General features: G+C 41.0%; 1 protein-coding gene across 2 annotated transcripts in view; it reads right to left on the bottom strand.

The window, feature by feature from the left end:
* nrxn2b (neurexin 2b) overlaps positions 1-19,960 on the bottom strand; it is a 372,419-nt gene that overhangs the window by 153,068 nt on the left and 199,391 nt on the right. For both annotated transcript variants that reach the window (XM_076143906.1, XM_076143905.1), the window contains one exon: positions 17,151-17,270. In XM_076143906.1, coding sequence (XP_076000021.1) covers positions 17,151-17,270 — 120 coding nt within the window. The remainder of the gene's footprint in view (positions 1-17,150; positions 17,271-19,960) is intronic.

The following is a 19,960-nucleotide window of genomic DNA, read 5'->3' as shown; positions in this document are numbered from 1 at the left end:
CTCACACAGCTCAAGTGAATCAAGTCTTGGCAAGACCTGAATCTCAAATTAATGTCAACACTGGTCGTCAAACCTGAGGCAAGTATTGACACCTCCCGAATAATAAGCTCACATTTACAGTTTGGAATTAAGTTCTCATTGAACTCTGTATTTACACATTCTCCTCACAAACTGTATAGGGCTATACTGGATCGATCTTTAAGGAACCCTACCATGAATGTGGTATATCGTGCCAAGTTTCTGGGGATGCATATCACAGACAGACTGACCTGGTCCCTCAACACCACGTCCCTGGTGAAAAAAGCACAGCAGTGTCTGCACTTTCTACGCCGCAAGAGAGGAGCACAGCTCGCCCCTCCCATCCTCTCCATGTTCTACAGAGGCACCATAGAGAGCTTGCTAACCAGCTGCATCTCTATCTGCTTTGGAGACTGCAATGCCTCAGACTGGAAACATCTGCAGGGAGTGGTGAGGACAGCAAAGAAGATCATCTGGGCTTCTCTTCCCTCCATCAGAGACATTGCAGACACACGCTGCCTGACCAGGACCCAGAACATCAGGAACGACCCCACCCACCCTCACCATGGACTGTTCTCCCTGCTACCCTCTGGCAAGGGGGTTAGCAGCATCAGGTTAGCAGAGTAGCCAGATTCTTTAACAGCTTCTTCCCCCAAGCCATCAGCCTGTTAAACTCAAAATAACCCCCTTCCCACCCACACACACACATCAAACTGTCACGAGGACAAATACCCATCTCATGTCCCAGCAACCCATCCCCTAAGACTTTTCTGGACATTTAAATATTATTATATGTGCAATACTTTCATTTTCCATATTATATTTTTATATCTTATATTTAGATTTATTATAAGTGCAATAATGTAATTGATTCACTGCAATCTATAGGTAGCATAGCATTCCCTTTCTGCTAACATCCTGTTGTACTGATTTACAGACTGCTGTAAATGTAACTATCCGGTGAGCCAATTGCAACATGATTTTGTTCGAATGTACACTATACGTATAGCTTGAATAACAATAGAGTTCGTCTAAGTCTAAGAATAGAGCAAGTAGTGTCTCTCAATACATAACATCTTTGACATTTGTCAGCCGTGGGCAAATATTGACAACCCTTTTCTGTTTATTTTCCTCTTTCGACATCGAACCTCCACCTGTTCTATCCAGTGGTCGATAATATACCTCACAACCACAAATAGAAGTTTCATTCAAAAATGTTGGAAATTTCAGCATTTAGAAAGGTATTTAAAGTATTTTCAGATAATAACATGATAATGACATTTTCTTTTACAGGAAATTAATCTTCCCTGTGGCGTTTATCACAAATTGGAAAGGCAAGTAACTGATGAGGATTAAATAGGTTCTGTTATGGATGTGACCCCCATCATGTCGCTTTAGAATTCAAGGCAGGTAAGTGTACACAGCGAGCAATGAGGCCAAGAAAAGCAATACAAAGGGATGGGGACAATGTGGAAACATGTGAGCGCATGTAGCAAGGTACAAGAAGATTGTAAAATCATGAAGGGGTCGATGTGTGTTCAGTGTCAACATCTGCGCTTTCTGCCATTAGTGCCGATCGAAATGTGACAACATGAGACGTAAGGACATGGAGGAAGGGCTGCGGCAAGGTCGGTTCGCACACAAACACATACCTTGCTCAAATAAAGTGCCTTGATGACGCTTCCATCCCTCTGCAGCAATGACTACTTGATGAGATATGATGGCGGTGTATTGGGCGCTTTATCAGAACAGGTAAAGACCTCCATGCATTTTAATGTCTCTGTCTCATTCCACCTATTTTTCTATTTCTCCCGCTGCTCTGAACTCTCTCTCCCCCGTCTTAGTTTTTCCTATTTCTCTATTGAACAAGCAAAGACAGAAGGATTATGTTGATGAATTCAACAAAGACGAGCTGAAAGATTGAGTCACAGGACAGAAGAAGCATGTGCATGTGTGTGTGAGCAGGACTGCATGTGGGAGACGGAAAAAATGTATCATCCAGAACCAGATTCTTTTGCTTTTTGCTTTCATTCTAGCATCCATGCACATTTCGAGCTCTCCATTTGACGTGTTCTGCTCTGTCACATGACATTTCCCACATAGATAGTGTGCCATGCCATGAACTGACGACATGTCTAGTTGTCTCTCTCTCTCTCCTTCTCTCTACTTTCACTCCCTGGTTGCAAACATAATGTTATCTTGGCTTCAATAGCCTGCAGTGCCAAAAATGGAAGTCATTGGGTCTGTTTCGCGTGCATCTCTGTATTTCTGGTAAGAATGCTTTCACGAGAATGTAGATTGTGTTTCCGTGGCTGCGTGTTTGTCACGGCTCGTGCCTGTTGTGACCACATTTGCAATTGTGTGTGTTAATGCTTAATATTTGTGTGTCTGTGCTGTTGTGAAAAGATAACGAAGTAGCAGTTCCCATTTGCAGACGCTCATTATCATTGGCCTTTGCCCTTGCTATCTGTTACGCTTGCCCGGGGCGATGTGTGCTCCCAGAACATTCCCTAACAATCCTATCACAGGATCTGCTCAATCGATATGGCTACTTTTAGTTAATTATGTAATTCATCCTCTGCACATGCTGTCTACATACCCATTTCCTCCATAGCACCATCATCGCTCTCCTGTTTTTCTCCTTGTCCCTCTCATTTCTTTTCTCTTAGTTAATTATTCCCCTGGTGAATGGATGAACAAAAGCATGCTGGCAAACTTACAAAAATATGCATGGACCTGTACTGCCCAGCAGTGAGTAACAGTCATTTAGCCCCATTATTTATAATTAACTACCTGTTTGCTAGTTAAGCCTGCTCATCCTGCTGCCATCTAATTCCCTCTGGAGCTGATTCTTGTGCACAAATAAAGCCATTTAGGAAAGTGTCTCACAGCTATAAGTATTAATATCATTAGTCATATTTATACTTGTGTAATCATGATTGTTGCTGTGCTGTCTCTCTCTCTCTCGCTAATTCTCTCTCCCTCCTTCATCTGTGTCTCATCTCCTAAGACTTGAGATTGTAGATATTATGTCTTCTTCATTACTGTATGTATTTACTACTTTTAGATGCTTCACTCTCTCACACACACACACAAACACACAGATGTAACCTATCTGTGTTCATTCTTCCATCTTGTCTCACACTCTGGAGTGGGTGAACACACAGCTTCTTCATAAATGCATGAAGTTCAGATACTGAATTCATTTTGAGAATGGTGCATACATAGACAAACTCTTGCCCTGCGCTGAACTTGCCCTCCTCTACGCCCTCATCTTCTCCCATCCTGCTTTTCTGTCTACAAGCTCAGGCAGAGGAGAGAGAAAGGGGAGCTGAAATAGCGAGGAAAAGGATAAGAGATACAGCGGGGACAACAAACTAAGGAAGTAGGTATGAGAGAGGGAAGATGCGGATCAGAGTAGGGAGAGAAGGAAGTAAAAGAAATAGGTGAAGTTAGGCTTGATCTGCTTGATATCACCCCTCTGAATACACAAGGTTCGTGTGTCTGTGGGTGCCCTGCTCATCCATCCTCCTACTCTTTCATCATTCATTCTCACTCTGTTTATCTACTGCTCCCACTTGCTTTCAAATGCAAGGCTTAAATCCCATTTCTTCTCCTCCTCTAAAGAGTATCTAACAAGTACTTCTTTGTGTCTTTCCTTGTCTTCTTATTTTTTCATAATTTATTCTAATGTTTTGAAGCGCAACCTTCTTTGACTCTTCATTTCAACATACAGTATAATCCACGAGGAAGGGAATACTTTGAATGTTGTGACGTAATCAAATTCTTAATGCTTCAGCAATCCTAAACACATTTCCACCCTCCCTTGCTGCAGCACTGTTTTGCTCAATGAGTCACATACATAGGCTGCCACGTACTTGGGTTGTGTTCAACCAGGGACGTTCACATTAACAAGTTATGTCTTACTGGATGTAATTCTCATTGATGTCAACCTCAAGCTTTGCAATTTTAAAAATACTCACCATTATATCACTATACACATTCTATGTCCCCTTTTAATAATCTGTTTCAAGGGAAAGAACAGGAAACTTGTGATCTTCTGTAACATCTTAATGTCTCAAAATGTCTGCGAAGATAAGATTTTGCAGTTGCTCAAAAATCTCAATGACATCAGCCAACATGATTATCAAAATAGTGGTGATACGTTATTGGTGCGGAGCCGCACACTAAATGCTGCTCAAGCTGTCACTTTCACAGAGTTCCAACATCTAATGTGAAGTGATGGAGACAATCAAAGGGACTATATAAATAACGCTCCTGATAAGCGAAGTGATCGACAAAGTTTGCAGCGTACGTTTCCCCTAACGAAGACGATGTGTGGGTTATACAATCTGAACTGATGTAAATGTGATTTGACATTTAATTTGCATTTAACAGTTTCAAAAAAAGCAGCTGTATGTGTATCAATCACTGGAACAATGTTGGTTAGCATTATTGAGGAATACTAGCTGATGAGTGACGAGCAAGTCACTCATCAGTCAGTAATCGCCGCTGTGTTGAATCACTGCCGTACCAGAGAAGGATGTCGATGATGGTGGAGAGAGAAAGAGAGAGTGTGATGTGGAGAAGACAGGTTAGAGATATGAAAAAGGTGACAGCTCTTCAAAATCAATTAAGCAGACAACTACTTGTGGTCAGATCATCCACCACCCACTTAAGTTCTTGTGTGAAGTGTCATACACTTATAAGCCATCCTATGCAAAACAGACTACTTACTGGAATTTCCAATGGCACTGTCATGGCTCATTTATCTGTTATTCGTATTTTCTCACTCTTTAGTTCAGGCTTTCGGCCTATAAACATGTGAGGCGGGACCAAGAACAACCAACAAGACAAGGTGAGTGACAGACAAGAAGAAAGAACAGTGAATACAAAGGGAGAGTACTTGATGAGAAAGGGTGAGGTGAAGTCTAGCAGCAACATGGGGGTCATCCTTTTATCTGGCAGCAGAATGTGTGAAGAATGGTGACTGCACTGTGAGATGAAAACCATTTTAATATTTTATCACGGCAGCTAGGGCCGACATCAAAAGATAAAAGTTATTTTATGGTCCTTGACAGCCCAAAATGTCCCTGATGATGAGTGTGGGTGGAAGTGTGAGGTAGTTGAATAGGACCACACCACTGCTCTCCAATACTTCTACTCTTCATTCTTTTCTCTCTCTTCATTCATTCTTACTGTTAACATGTGTGTTCAAGTTATTTTTGGTTGGCAGGTTTGTCTCCAGAGTCCAAAGTCCAGTTCATTCAACCCATTAGTTTGGTTTTGTGTCGAAATATGAAAATTAAGTATTGATTGTAGGATGGAGGCCAATCAAAGACCAATCAATTTCAGAACTCACCAAACTCTCATTGTCTCTACCTCTATTCTACATTACTATTATCATTGTTATTGCTGAGCCTCTTAATCTCTCTCTCCTCTCCCTTACTCTCTCAACCCAATCAGTCGAGGTTGATAGTTACCCACCTAGGGCCCGGTTCTGGCTGAGGTTTCTTCCAGTTAAAGGGGACTTTTGTCGCCAAAGTGCTTGCTCATTGGGTAATGCTCGGTTTGTTTAAATGCTCTGTATGTACACTGCCTTGAGATAACCTTTGTCATGATTAAGCACTGTATAAATAAAGCTTCTGGTTGCTCTTTTATACCATATTAACTTTTGAAGGGTCTACATTTAGTTTGCCTGCATCCTAAGATCCTTCATACTGAGATAATAAGAACCAGTCCATGGACAATCAGGGCAGTAAGCAAGAGTGAATGGATGTTATTGGTGAATCAAAAACAAATAAAGTAGGTTTGAGAGTGAGAGAGAGAGATCAAAACTAAAACATTTCTGTCTGTGTCATATTAACAACCATGATATTAGCTCGCTGCTGTGTGAATGAAGTATTTTTAATGACATTTCAAATTTAGTTTCTACCCTGGCATTCATAGCTGTGATGAAAACAACGGCCTTCTGTAATTCTGCAGTACACACACATTTTAAGCTACAAAATATTAATACAAATTTGGCATTCACATGATGAGTCAGTCCACAGCCCATCACACATTCATCATGGATTTCATCCAATCAAAAAGGGATTTCAATACATCAGTGAATGCGAGTCACAAATTAAAACAAATAGATTTGCATATGTATAAAACCAGGGTGTTCTCTCATCTTCCTCCCAAACTGTATATATATGTGTGTGTGCAGTGTATGTGGTTGAAGCTTTAGGGCTTCAGATTTCATAGACTAATGTTAAGCTGGAAAGCATGACTGCTGTATTCGATCTGGCTCGACTTAAATGGTTTTATAAAACCCTTTGCCCTCTCCTCGCAGCACATTACAGTGAAGCTGACGGTGCCTAGCTGTGCAAATCAGTGTTGCGCTAGTGTCCGCCTGCCTCGCACATTTGAGTAATCTGCTGTGCAATCATATGTAGAAGACCTCCCACGCCTGGTCAGCTAGACTAGATACTGGATAACTGATTTCAATGAAACCAAATAAGTTTGAAGAGGGCTTTTTTGTGGTTTCTGGATATAAACTCAGATGAGCAGTATTCCAGTTGAAGATGAGGCAGAGATAGCAAGAGACAGAGAAACAGAGACAGGAAGGATTGATCAGCAGATTGATTAGCAAAGCTGTGCTACTTCAATGTCGATAAGAGTCCTCTTCAGGGAGTGGAACGAAACAAAATAGGGAGGCAATACGCGTGCGAGTCTGTGTGTTTGCATGTGTGTGTTTTGGACATGTGTTCATATTTGCAGGGAGACTTGAATTGATAGGCTTTTAGATCGACACACACTTAATGCCTGTATGCAGACTACTCAAGCATACTTCATCCACACCAAGGAGGGAAGATGGGCCAAATTAGGAGCATGACGCTTTCTATTGGAATGTCAAGTTCGCCATAAACAAAAAATCATTGAGGGAAAGAGGGGAGATATTTTGTATTGAGCAACATCGTATCGAGTTTTATGATTTGCCATAAGAATAAACAGAAGAATAAAACCTGAATTATCCAAAGGGCAAATGCATGTTTTTTTTTTCTTGAACGTTTTTATTGAAGAAAGCATTTGACATGATGATGGGTTTTTACACACAGAGAGGGCTAGAAAAGAAAAAGAAAGATAAAACATCTGGACTAGGTGCATAAGGAGACAAAGCAATTGTGACTCTTAGCTAGTGACGGGTAGAATCGGTTTCTTCACTCAACACCACATTCACACGCCTCCATCCTGGGCCGCCGGCGATAAAGAAAATATTTTGTGTTTAAGTTTCCAGTTATTAGTCTGCAACTGCATGTTTTACTACGAGTGGAGAGCTGTCAGGCATTTGTTTTTAGTGACAGACAGTTGAAGATGTATGATTTGATTCAATGTAAGTACACATCATTTTTATAGAGTAAGATTTAGTGATACTCTGGAGAACTGCCTGAGCACTGAATGTACAGAACATTTGGAAATAGGAATAAAAGAGAGAGTCAGGGGAGAGTGACAATGAGCGCTACTGGCAGGGAGACAAACAGACAAAGAGGTGAGAAGAGGAATTAGGCCGGCTTAATTAAACTACAAGAATCCATGGTGTGGTGTGTTGTGTGGAAGCGGGGTGGAATAAATTAGAAGAGGCTAAAGCTTCTCGTCTTACAGCGTTCGAATACGAGTGAAACATCTGATGCTATTCGTTTAATTCAACCTTTGCTGGAGGTGAAAGAAAAGAGAAAAAGGCTCTCATATTCCAGATTCCAGAAGGACAAGCTCATACAGAGGTGGTAAGTCTAAAGCTCTTAACATAAACAGTTTGACAAGGCTCCACAAATGCAACACAGTCGAACACATAATTTCATTTATTAGTATTCCCTTGGGAGAGGCACTGTCACTGTCACAGGCAGGCAATATTGGGTTATTTTTTGGTTGCTTAGTCAGCACCCTTAGGAGGAGTGAGGAAAGATGAGCGCCTCCACTGGGGCAGGTGTTTTTTTGTCTGAAACTGTCAAGAAACTCGGTTCATGCCCAAACAGGTTGAGCATGAACCGGGATCATTAAATGTTGGTGGCAATCCAGATCTGGATTTAAATGGATTGGTTTCAGATGGGTGTTGGTTGTGTAAACAGTATGTGTGCTCCACAGTCTCCATTCCCCCCTCATTTCCCTTAGAGCTTTGCTTACAGAAGGACTGTTGTAGTCCCTGCCAATACACACCAGCTGACTGCAAGTCAGTCAAGTCAAGTCAACTAAAATAGCTCTAGGAAGACGAGGAAAAATTAACGAGAAAATCCTAAACTTAACCTGAGCTGCTGGGGTCACTAAAATTGCCTCACCGTGAGTAATACAGGGAGTGCCACGATGCAGACAGGGGAGCAGGGAGGAAGTTACCTCTGACCAGCAAAGCAACAAAACCCTTTTAGAAACCACAGAATAGCTCCTCTTTAGTCAGTGATCTATCATACAGATTAGGATGCAGTGCCCGGTATTCAGCAACAAGATGATTCACTGAGATGAATCAGGAAGCTCAGGCAGAGACTTTCTCAGTATTGCAAGCATGATTAAAAATCTCCATGATACTCTGACAGGACATGGATAACACGTTTGGTGAAATCTGTGTTCACAATTTTACCATTTATAGATAAGGCTCAATAAGAATTCAGACAGAAGTGGACAGTCCTCGCTAGGGCTCATGTGCTTTGTCTTCTGCTGAAGGACACTTGTCTACTCTGTCAGGTTCATAATGCTGCCCTCAATCAATCCCCCTCACTCCTCAAAAACACTGTGGGTTAGTCCGTGCGTGCGTCCGTGCGTGCCATGCAGTTCTTAATGTGACACCTAGTCTCATTGGTTAAAATCTGCACACAAACTCACAAAGTGGAGCCTCAAGAAAATATGAGATGGATGATAAGATTTATATTTTTTGTGTAATCTGTTGAAAATGAGGTTTTGTAAAGTGACGTAGTTTGCATGGTGCATCATGTGTAAATTATTAATCTGCATTTCCTCAGGAAGCATCAAACATCCCATCTTGTGGACGATGTCTCACAACGTTGGTCTAAAAGTCCCATTTAAATAAATAAAATGGCATAAAGCTTGAAAAACATCAAGCTCCTCTTGTGTCAGATGGCAATGGGAGTTTTACCACGGAACACGAATGCAGGCTTGATTTTACATTTTAACTTAGTCAGAAACTTCCCCTCGACAGCTAAGAAAGAAGGCTTTCAAAGAAGTGCCATCTCTCTCTCTCTCTACCCTTGTCTCCATGTGCATCCTCCTTCCCTCAGTCGCTCTACTCTGTATTCAATTCATCCATGAGTCAGACACCTGAAGATGGATGTCAAAGTCAGTGAAATAAAGCGGTCCCTACGCAGGAAATCCCAAAATAGCAGCCGTAACAAACGCAGGCACAAATGCATGCAAATACACCATGTGCAGATATTTTCGTTCAGTCAATCACCAAAGGGTTAGTTTTTTCCATTGCCCCCTTGGCATCCATGTTAGACCAAATATCAATAAAATGCTATCATGAATCTCTGGATACCTCACAGTGGGAACATTGTACTTTAGACTTCTTCACTGGGCTGTGAGGGAGGGGGAAATGTTTTGGGTCGGAGCAGAAAATGCATCTCCATGTATATTAATTCTTTCGGGAAGGGAGTGAGAGATAATACTGATTTATCAGAGTCTTTGGTCGACATCATTTATCAGCTCGCTAGCCACCTCATTCCAAACCTCTGGAGAAATTCTTTTACTAATCTACTGACAGAGCAAAGGATGCAAGGTTGGTTTTATTTGCGCAAGGGGTAAAATAAAATATAATTCATCTGTGCAAGCTGAGTTTGGGCAGACCGCCCACAGATGCTGCTAGATTCTGTTCATAAATACACGCAAAGCCTCAATACGTACACACACTCACACACGGTCACACAGACACTATTGGTTTATATTGTAACACATTAATGACATTTTAATAAGAAATTGATTAATGACACGTGGAACATGGATCACTTCCATTAGCCTTTAATTAGTGGCCATTTTACATGGTGTTGGACATTTAATTACTAAGATCCTTGTGACCAATTATGAACAGGAGGAGGTGCTGGCTATTGCATGTGCCATTGTTTCACTTGATGTGACTGAAACATGAATCTATTGTGTCGGATTGCAAAGGAGGCTGGTTATGGGAGGAACGGCATGATGACACACCATGTAAAAAAAAAAAAGTGTAGTTTCACAGCCGTTACAGTGCTAGAATAAGAAATACGTAAATTAAAAACAAGAGATGAAAGAAAGTGGCTTAATATGTAATACAAATGTTATCACCACCTGCACAGGACACATTTTCTGTAATTCTCTTAATTTTAACACAATGAAATCAACAACAGCGCTGGATGAAATTGAAATGACTTGCTTTGAGCACACGCTTTGATGAAAACAACATTTTTTTCCGGCTTTGTTCAAATGTTGCCCCGAGGGAAGGCACAGCTGGCGAAGACCTGTGAATCCCCTAAGCCTGCAGGGAGCAGCTGGAGTAATGACGGTGAAGACCACAATCATGGGAGTTTTATATCAAGAATAAAGGAAAAGATAGGAAGAGGAGCCGAGGACAAGGGCAGGGCATAAAAGGGAAGACAAGGTGAAGAGGAGACTCTGTCAGCTCAACTTATCAACTGCTCAGCCCCCACGGGGATAAAAGCCGGTGAGGTGTGGGTTTGTGTGTGGGCACGTGTGTGTGTGGGTCCCTCCTGATGATCTACCATGTCAGCTTGAGTAAAGGTCTCTGTCCATGTTGATGCCCTAGGAGAACATTGACATTCTCTGCAGAACTTCTTGTATGTTTGTAGGTGTGTGTGTGTGTGTGTTGAGGGTGGAAATCAAGCAGAAGAGAGAGAGAATGTAAGGGAATTTCTGACATTGCAGTTTTTCAATATGTCCTCCCACCTAATAACATGTGTGGCCACTATTATACCACATTTAATGTATTTTGTGAGCGCATTCATCCTTGCACTTACTTGTACCATTGTTATTGTTTCTGTGCTTCTGTGTGTGTGTCTCTCTCTCTCTCTCTCTCTATACCCAACCGGTCAAGGCAGATGGCCGCCCACCTAGGGCCCGGTTCTGCCAGATGTTTCTTCCTAAAAGGGAAGTTGACTGACAACATTTCTCTTTCGCTACAAGCTGGGTCCTGACAACTTAAAGTACTTTCTGTATAAAATCACAGGTTTATATGTAACACCCATATTCTTCGCAAATAGCACTCTTAACAGTGGCTAAATTGGCTTAATAGCTGTTCTTTTCTTCTTGACAGCCTTTCTACACTATTGTGATGGTTGCAATTTGCAATAATGATTTGCAAATTAACCAATGTATACTAAGTCAGCAACGATGCCATAGTGATAGAATCTAACAGCACAGGCTTTCTGAAGAAACCACCAGTTGAATTAGGACCAGAACTATCACAAGGCAATGTGAAAACTGAACTGCATGTACAAAACAAGATAAATAAAATACTCTTTTGGCTCCACAAGCAGGGACTCTTCTGACCAAGATAAAATATACAACAACAACAACAATAATAATAATATTTTCTTCAATGTGGAAAGATCTATATCCTTAACTCTAACTATAGTTCAGGGTAATGGCCCGTTTAGACGAAACGGGTTTGTACATGTTATTGTATGAGACGTGCTTAATGTTTAAACATGAGTCAGAGCAAATAAAAATGGCAAGAAGATGAGATAGTTGAAAACCTTTTAGCGCTTGCCTGCAACTACTGGCTGGGTCGGTGCAGGCGGTGGGGTACCATTCAAAATACATCACATACACACACACACACAAAGCAAAATAAATATCTGTCTCACAGTCATGTTTATGCTGTTTTGATTGGAGACGCTGTGCACGGTATTTGCGAGAGCGTTTACTTTGCACCACCAAATCCAATCATGCCCAGAATACTGACACTAGTCAGATGTGTGGTGGCGCTACTTGCAAAGCCTCAGCCTTTATTTATTCATATTTTTGATTCTCTGTACACCCGGACACACATACAGCAGTCTGCAAGTAATTACCAAGCTGCATTAATTGTCCTTTACCCAAATTCCTGGCTTAAAAGCTCATCCTAACGGGTCCATGTCTAGACTGGTGCATGACAATTAAATGTACAATTGATTATTTAGGTATTTTTACCTCAAAGAAGGAGACAGATATCTGGATTACCTGCCAAGATGCCTGGCTCAGAGACAAACAGACAATTTCCAAAACAAAGACATGACTGAAATCCCACGTGTGGTGGGTTTTTGAGAAGTATCTGAGAGAGTCACATAGCTGTTCTTAAAACAACATAGGTGACAGAAGATGCAAATCCCCCAGGAGACGCAGATGCAGCTTTTTCATAGTCAATACAATTTTCTCCATGTGCACAGTGTGAGAAAAAATGACGTATTTTTTACATTTTCCAGCCATCAACAGTATTGTCCTCCCCTAACCCATACCGCGAGACAATCTATTACTTGCCATAAACCACAAAATGTGCCCATATGGCCTCATCCAATCCCTTTCAAGCTCTTGACATGCTGACTTTCAAAGTCCTATGGGCTAAGCGCTCCAAAATTGCCTTTGCATGCCCCAAAACAATTGCATTTGTCATTCCTGATCACGTCTTTCCACCCTTTCCTCTGTTCCTCTCATTATGTTGTTCCTCTCATTATGTTGCAGGAGGTGTCCAATTCTTTTCGAGAATGCAGTGGAGCGGTATAGATAGCGTGTATATGTGCATTTAAAAAGCAGAGCCAAGTAGTTATTTAAGATTCACGCTGTGTTTCCGGCCTAATGATGTGGTAGTTAATTGCAAGGTTCCGGACAGCAGCTCTTTAGGGCTGAAAGAAGATGGAAACCTTGGAAAAATGTGGGAGGAGTAAAGAACAAAACAATTACAGCAGCAGCCAGGAGAACATAGAGAGAACATGTGCCTAAAACCTTTTTTGTACCTTTTTTGCTTGGATTTCCTGAGTTTCAACTAACATAGCAAGCAAATGATTCTCTGTGAGGTGACCAGCTAGCGAGGGTGAGGCTGAATGCATTTCAGTAGTCAGATTGTAAGGTATAAAAGAAGAAGTGTACAGGGGGGGACCAGTGCCTGTTGCAGACCATCAAGCTTATCAAGCATCATCAGTCAATGGGGATTGTGATTGAAACAGAGAGATAAATTGAGAGGAGTGGAGAAAAAGAAAGAAGGCTCTAAATGGGAGTGGTGATGGAGAGATGAGCGATTGGGGCCAGAGGAAGATTGAAATCAGCAGTGCTGCAAACAGGCTGGCACTCATCGCTCAATTAGTATGCCTGACAGCCACATGCACCAGCAGCTGGATTCATGGTACACATGCATGTATTTTGCAAACACCCGGTGAAGGCAGCCTTCTTGTTCTCTCCTGCTTGCACTTGTACACAGAACAGGAGCGACCAAGGGGGAAGAAAGCCCTCACACTGCACACGCTTACACAGCATCTCTGTCTGAGTTGGTTCCAGATGAATAAGGCAGAATATCAAGTGCCCACTTATACGCTACGCAGAGACAAATGGACCAGTCAATCACTGCAGGCTGCTGCTGAATAACAAATGATCTCTGGGGTGTGTGTGTATAAGAGGTATACATAACAGCTCTTTTTTTATTTGTTTTTTTGTAAAGGTATTTTTTGTGCATGTCCAGATTTGTACAGTATGTGAACAACCCCGAGCACCAACCAAATTTTGTTTTCAAATATTACAGCTAATAAACATAAGATGCTGCTACAAATAGGGATTCTAGCATAGGACTGATTGAAAGGAGGTTGTGTGTTTTCAATACAAAATACTGTTGATGCAAATGTATTAGCCGCCTTTACCCTGCCTGCCTGTCTGGAGAGCAGAGTGACAGACAGGAGGGGTCACTGAAGAGGTACAAACAACAACTATCCAACACAATGGGAGCCACTCCACCAGGATAGCAGCGTGAGAATTCCTTCAGATATGTAAACATACCCACCAGCCACAGTTTGAATTGTTACATTGCTCAGCAGACTGGGACCAAACGTAAGTAGCATGTGTATTTTCATTCCCCGCAGGTGTAAAGCAACAGTACAAACCCCTGGGCTGTGGTGCTCCAGTTCAATATAAGCCCACTGTCAATAAGACTGATGTGCTTCCTCAGCAGTGTCTTTCCTTATCAGCCATGTCAGGTGGACACTCATAGATAAGCAATATTGATGTAAAACGAAGCCTGCAGCAGAAGTGGGGAAATCTGCACTGTGAGACATTCAGATGGAAACAGGTAAAACATGACTGTTTCCAATTGAGGCCATGTAGGCTCTTTCAAAAATAGCTCCCTTCAGCAGGGAATGGGGGAGATGAGAAAATGCATAGTTGAATTTCAAAATCAAATCTTGCACAGACGGCTTTTTGTTACATAAACATGTTGCTTTTTAGGTCCAAGTACACATTTTCCTGTTTGTCAATTCTGTCAGCAACCGGATTTGAAGTGTATTTCATATGCAACATTTACATCAGCAGAGCAGACTTTCCCTCTGTTTGTGAATGCCTTCAAACTAAATTAAGAATATTTTCAATTGAAATAACTACAAGCTCAATGATCTGATGTTCGTGGTAGTTGTTGTATGACTAAACGTGATCATATTTAAGTTCATTTAATTTAAGATAAAAAAGACTTGGATGGTTAAACTTAAATGTATGAACCTTTAACCTTTTCACCTTCTTACACCAATTGTAGTAGGGGACTTAATAATCTACATTTCTTTGTCCTGAGTATGAAATGGTAATCATCCAGCTCAAGTTCCTCATTCTTCGTTGAAGAGAGATATTTTCTACAAGAAAAATAAACTGCATGGAAAACTTGAAACCTCAGATAACCTGGAATCAATTTCAAAGCTAGACAAGAGGCAAATCAAGGGCACATGGCAGAGGCCGAGAGAAAACTATTTCGCACAGTAGCGCAAGAGAGCGCAGCACTATCAACAGGGCTTTGTGTAACGCGTCCCTTGCAAAAACATAGACTATGCAAGGTCTCCAGGCCTCAAGCATGTGTTTCATACAAAAAAAATAGACTGGGAGCGTAGAGACGAGATGAAGAAGGCAAAGAGAAGGAGTCAAAAGTTTGATTCTGAGCAGTCCTCTCAAGGTCAAGAGATGAAAACTTTTTTCCTGTCAAAGCTCGTGGAAATATAGACAGAAAGACAGGTCCAAAGATGTGGAGCTGCTGTGGGGAAGGAAAGGGAGCACTGCAAAAGAAACTGCAATGCGTGCAGTCTCTGAAAGGGGCTGGTATACTGTCATAACACACTGAACAACTTTATACACACAGTATATATAGAATAATTCCAGCTTCTACAAAAGCATTTCCATTTCTGACTTTAATTTAGCGAATTGTAACTCAGAAATATGTTATGGATGAGTTATTGCATCGGGAACCCCTCATTTAGAACATTGCAAGAAGACAAATAGTACAGGAAGAGGATTTAAACCAGCAGCATATGATATTGTAGTAGAACCATGATAATGAAAAATGTTAAAGAAATAGAATAAGAATAAGAAATGTAGAATAATGAAATACTAGATTTATTTGTGATGCCTTCTTTGTGAGCATATTAATAAAGGCTATCATCTATAATGGCCTCTCTACAGTTTCTGCGTAGATGACTGATGGGATGGTTGTAAGATATTATGCTGTCAACTGCTACGGTGATTTTACTTGGTGGGCAACTTGTGAAGTCATTCATTAATGGTTGTCTGTCACGCAGAGATGTGATGAAGACGGAAAGGTTATATCAGTCTTGATATTCTCTCTGGAAATGTGTGAGACATTGTTGCTGAAATGGATGTTCATTCATAAAAAAATGATCAGGCTGCTGGTGAGGTCCTCTCCTTCACTTGACATGCACATCCATAGAACAAACACATGCTCTCTAGCAGTATAGTGCCACACTCTCCTCCTATCTCCAGACATCACTTACACAGACCTCTCCCCTCCATCATCTGCTGTCATCTCTCGAAGAGAAATCGATCACTCCCCTTATCTGGGCATAGGTCTTATGCCAACATTGCAGCTGTTATCACCTTCCCGTTGCTTGTCATCCAAGAGCAAAAGGAGCACCTTGTTATTCAGAACCTCACTGTCATATGCTGTCTCTCAAACGTGTCAATACTACATAGCGTGTCCTGCGTACTTATCTAAAAAGTGTAGTATTTAACACAGTGGTGCATCTGAGAAGGTAGGTACATTATATTTCATTGTGGGTCTCTGAAAAGGAAATAAAAGTAAACTTTGCTTGCCAGCTAGCCAACCTGCAGTTATGCAAAATGTTGAGTTTAGTGTTCATCTGGGACACAGTACACAGCTAACAGCCAACAGAAAAATGGAAGCAATACACAAAAACCTCAGATAAACTCAATAAAAGCTGAAGTGTGGAAATGTTTTTGGGTTTTTTTTTAAAGAAGGCAGGAGAGGGTGATAGAGCTGAACTCAGCACTCACCACTTAAGAGCAAACAGACAATTATGCAAAAAAGTCTATTAGCCTGTCACCCAGCCTTTGCCCCCTTTTTAAATCAAGTCTGTGAGGACTGCTGCATGGTAATTGCACATAAGCTCAATGCTACTGAGCTTAGGTATGGGGAGAATTCATACCAACCTTTAGAACAATATTTAGTCTAAAGTTAAATTATGTGAAACAAGTGTAAATACATACTTCATTTTCTCTCTAGACTGTCCTTCTCTTATCCCTTGTTGCCAGCCACTCACCGAGTGACCACGTGGTAGGATTGAATGACTTAAAGTCCTGTTTCTGCTGTCAGAATGTCCTTGCGCTGCCTCGACAGATGAGGAGACACTCTCATGGTGAACTCGGAGTTGAATAATGTGTGAAGGACAGTAAATGACGTGAGGAGTGCATGTAAAGTGTAGCAAAAACTCTGTATCCAAGTTGAAATGAGGTATTAAGTCCTAACCAAGAGTCAAGGAAACATGCAAGACATTTAAGCTGTAAAATGCCATCAGTGCCTTTCCATCCTTCACTACCTTAACCTCAACCAGACACTCCAGACAACTACAGTCAGACCAATATGGGACAGGATTGTCACCCAAGTGAAATATGGCACTTACGATCATTGCAGAATGAACCTCCGTAGGACGTCATGGTGCAGTCGCAGGTGAAGCCCTCCCATTGCTGGAGACACACCCCCTGATGGTAGCAGGACTCCTCCGTACAGGTGGTACTGGGTCCTAAGGGTGCAAACAAAGGCAATTTTCAAAACTAAGTTCACAGAAATGATATTTATTCCCAATACTAATCCTAGTACCTAGCTAAATAGTAGAAGAAGAAATCTGACATATCTTCATGGCAATGTTAGTTTGTTGCTAGCTAAGAATCCTGGCAACTTTTGGCTTAGCAATACAACTAGCTTGGCTATGTGATTTAGCAGCTAACACTAGCTGCCCAGATGAGCACTGTTATCACGTTCAGCGGTCATTATCAAGGACATAACTGACTACAGAATGCCACCATTGACCTATTAACATTGCACATTACAGAGAGCTGTATAAACATACTTATTTATATCCAGACTAACAATAGGGCTTCTTTTTTTTAACAGTGCTTCATGTGACCCAGACTGATTCACTCTGGCAGCAGGCAAAAGATGTATTGTAAATTGTGGCTGTTATTATTTTTTGGCCACAACATATTGAAGATACTTTATTAATCGTCATTTTGCATGCAATCTGTGACCACGCTATATGACAAGTGACATGAAGTTCAGGTCAAAAAACTCCTGAATGTAATTCTGAATGAAAAGCATACATAGTTATTAACCTATTTTGTTACTCTTAATTATGTTGTTAGAGTATTGTTATTATACTTAAAAGCCTTGAAACACAAACATCATATGTATTATACCCTATCTGTATGAAAGGACTCATACAAAGAGATAAGCAAGATAAGCAAATATCTGCTCTTCCACAGCATGAAAGTGATTTGATTAATTCTGCTTAAAAATGTATTGAGATTGGAGTTGACATTTATTCAAGGTTGAAATCTGACAGACTGTGGGCATATTTGAATTGGAGATTAGGGTAGCACAGGCAGTCAGTTTAGCATTGCCAGTTCATTGGTGAATGTGTGTGTGCGTGAGTTCAGGAGCGTAGGGGTTTTTCTCTCCTGTTGTTGCCTCCCACTGTCATAGATGGCTAAGTACATTTAAATTGTCAATTAGGAAACTCCACTATTGTGATATCTCTGTGGAATTCAAGCCACTTATGCAGAGGGATAAATTAATGGTGATAGGTTTCAAAATGTTTATATTTCCATAACAAATCATAAGCAGCATTGACCGAACAGGCGTTGCCACATAAACTGACCTGCTATGGGAATATATTGTTTAATGGCATTAACTGTATATTATTTAACACAAATACACAGAGGTGACACATTCACTATTAGTTTTCGTCTGTCATTTGAAATAGTTGAAATAACACAACTGGTTTGAAAAAAACTGGAGAGCTCCAAGATTATGCAGAATCCATTTTTGGCCGAGAAAAGTAAACACCAGTGGTGGCTGCAGTGTTTTGCTGGTGGTGGGAATTCTCATTAAAAACTCAATTAAACACAAACATTTCTGAAGAAACATGGCTCAGTGCCAGAATAATTTGTTTCTCCACAGATAAACAGATGTGCCCCCAACCATGAATCTCTCAGCCCCCCATATCCCCTTAAAAAACACTGGTCTAAGGCAAAATGGAACTTTGCCACCAAAATGATCTCTTGAATTCAGTCTAATTGCCATTCAGATTGTTCTATTAGTAATTCCTTACCATGCTCACGGGTGCATTTAATTACTCACTAATAGGTGGTTCCCTAAGGTTCCCTAAAGCTAATTAGGCACATTGTCATAATTAATAACCAAGTCAATGTAATCACTTCCTTGCTCCTCCATCAAGTATTGATCAATCACACACTACCTTATTATGACAGCCTGGGAGTCTATTATTAGGTGCCTTGTGTTTTCTGAAGCATAGAACTCCATCTGCTGTGTTGTGCACCGAAAACAATAGTGTAGCAAACGAGCCCAACATCAATGTAAAACCAAAAATGAACACATGACTCCCTCCCTGCTGTCACCTGCTTCTAAAATGAACAACTGGCTTAAAACTGAGTAGGCTGAGAGAGCGCTTTTGGAAATCCCTTTGGTTTTGAAACTATGATAAAATGAAAATTTCAGGATTTTAAGTATCTTCTGTAACATGCCAGGTTTTTTTACCCACCCACCTCTGTTTGCTGATTTTTTTTAAATTTATGCACTGTATTTATTCATTTTTGGCATGATTACTTAAAAAATGTCTGAACTGAATTTGACAAACTTTGTGGGAGTTGGAGAGGCACGTTGCATGGACCCAGGAACATATCCAGGAATGTCTTCACACAGAGATAGGGTTTTAAAATATTTGCATCAGTTGTGTGTGTGTTTTCTTCAGGGCACCCCCCTTCCCCTGAAAAACGGTTTAATTCAAATGCTTGTGCTTTGCCCTTGATCATGGCACTACAGGGTTAAGACCTGGAGTTGAAGCCTGGGTGCCAAAATATGAGATTCTATGCTTTTGGTATTTCGGATGGATCACAATACATTTACACCAAGATGTATAGGATTGCATTCTCACCTTCAGGTTAAACATCTCGTACTCTTACCTTTGCTACAGTGCAACGGCTACTAATGCTACTACTTCTATTTTCTACTGCTGCAACTTATCCTGCTACAAAATATTACTGTGTACACATAGATTTTTGTACTTTTTGCACTCCTGGTTCACTCCTCTTCAGCTCAAACTACAGTGAGTCAGCAGTTATGTTTATGTAGCTGTGGTGAAACCCTCAGTCTTGTTCTCTGTCTCCCCTTTATGTTCCCTGTTGTTATTAGCAG

This window comes from Genypterus blacodes, unplaced genomic scaffold, assembly GCF_046128005.1.
Source record: "Genypterus blacodes isolate CSIRO-AG114 ecotype Tasmania unplaced genomic scaffold, CSIRO-AGI_Gbla_v1 ptg000027l_1, whole genome shotgun sequence".
Taxonomy (NCBI): Eukaryota; Metazoa; Chordata; class Actinopteri; order Ophidiiformes; family Ophidiidae; genus Genypterus; species Genypterus blacodes.
This window is presented reverse-complemented; position numbering and strand designations above follow the sequence as displayed.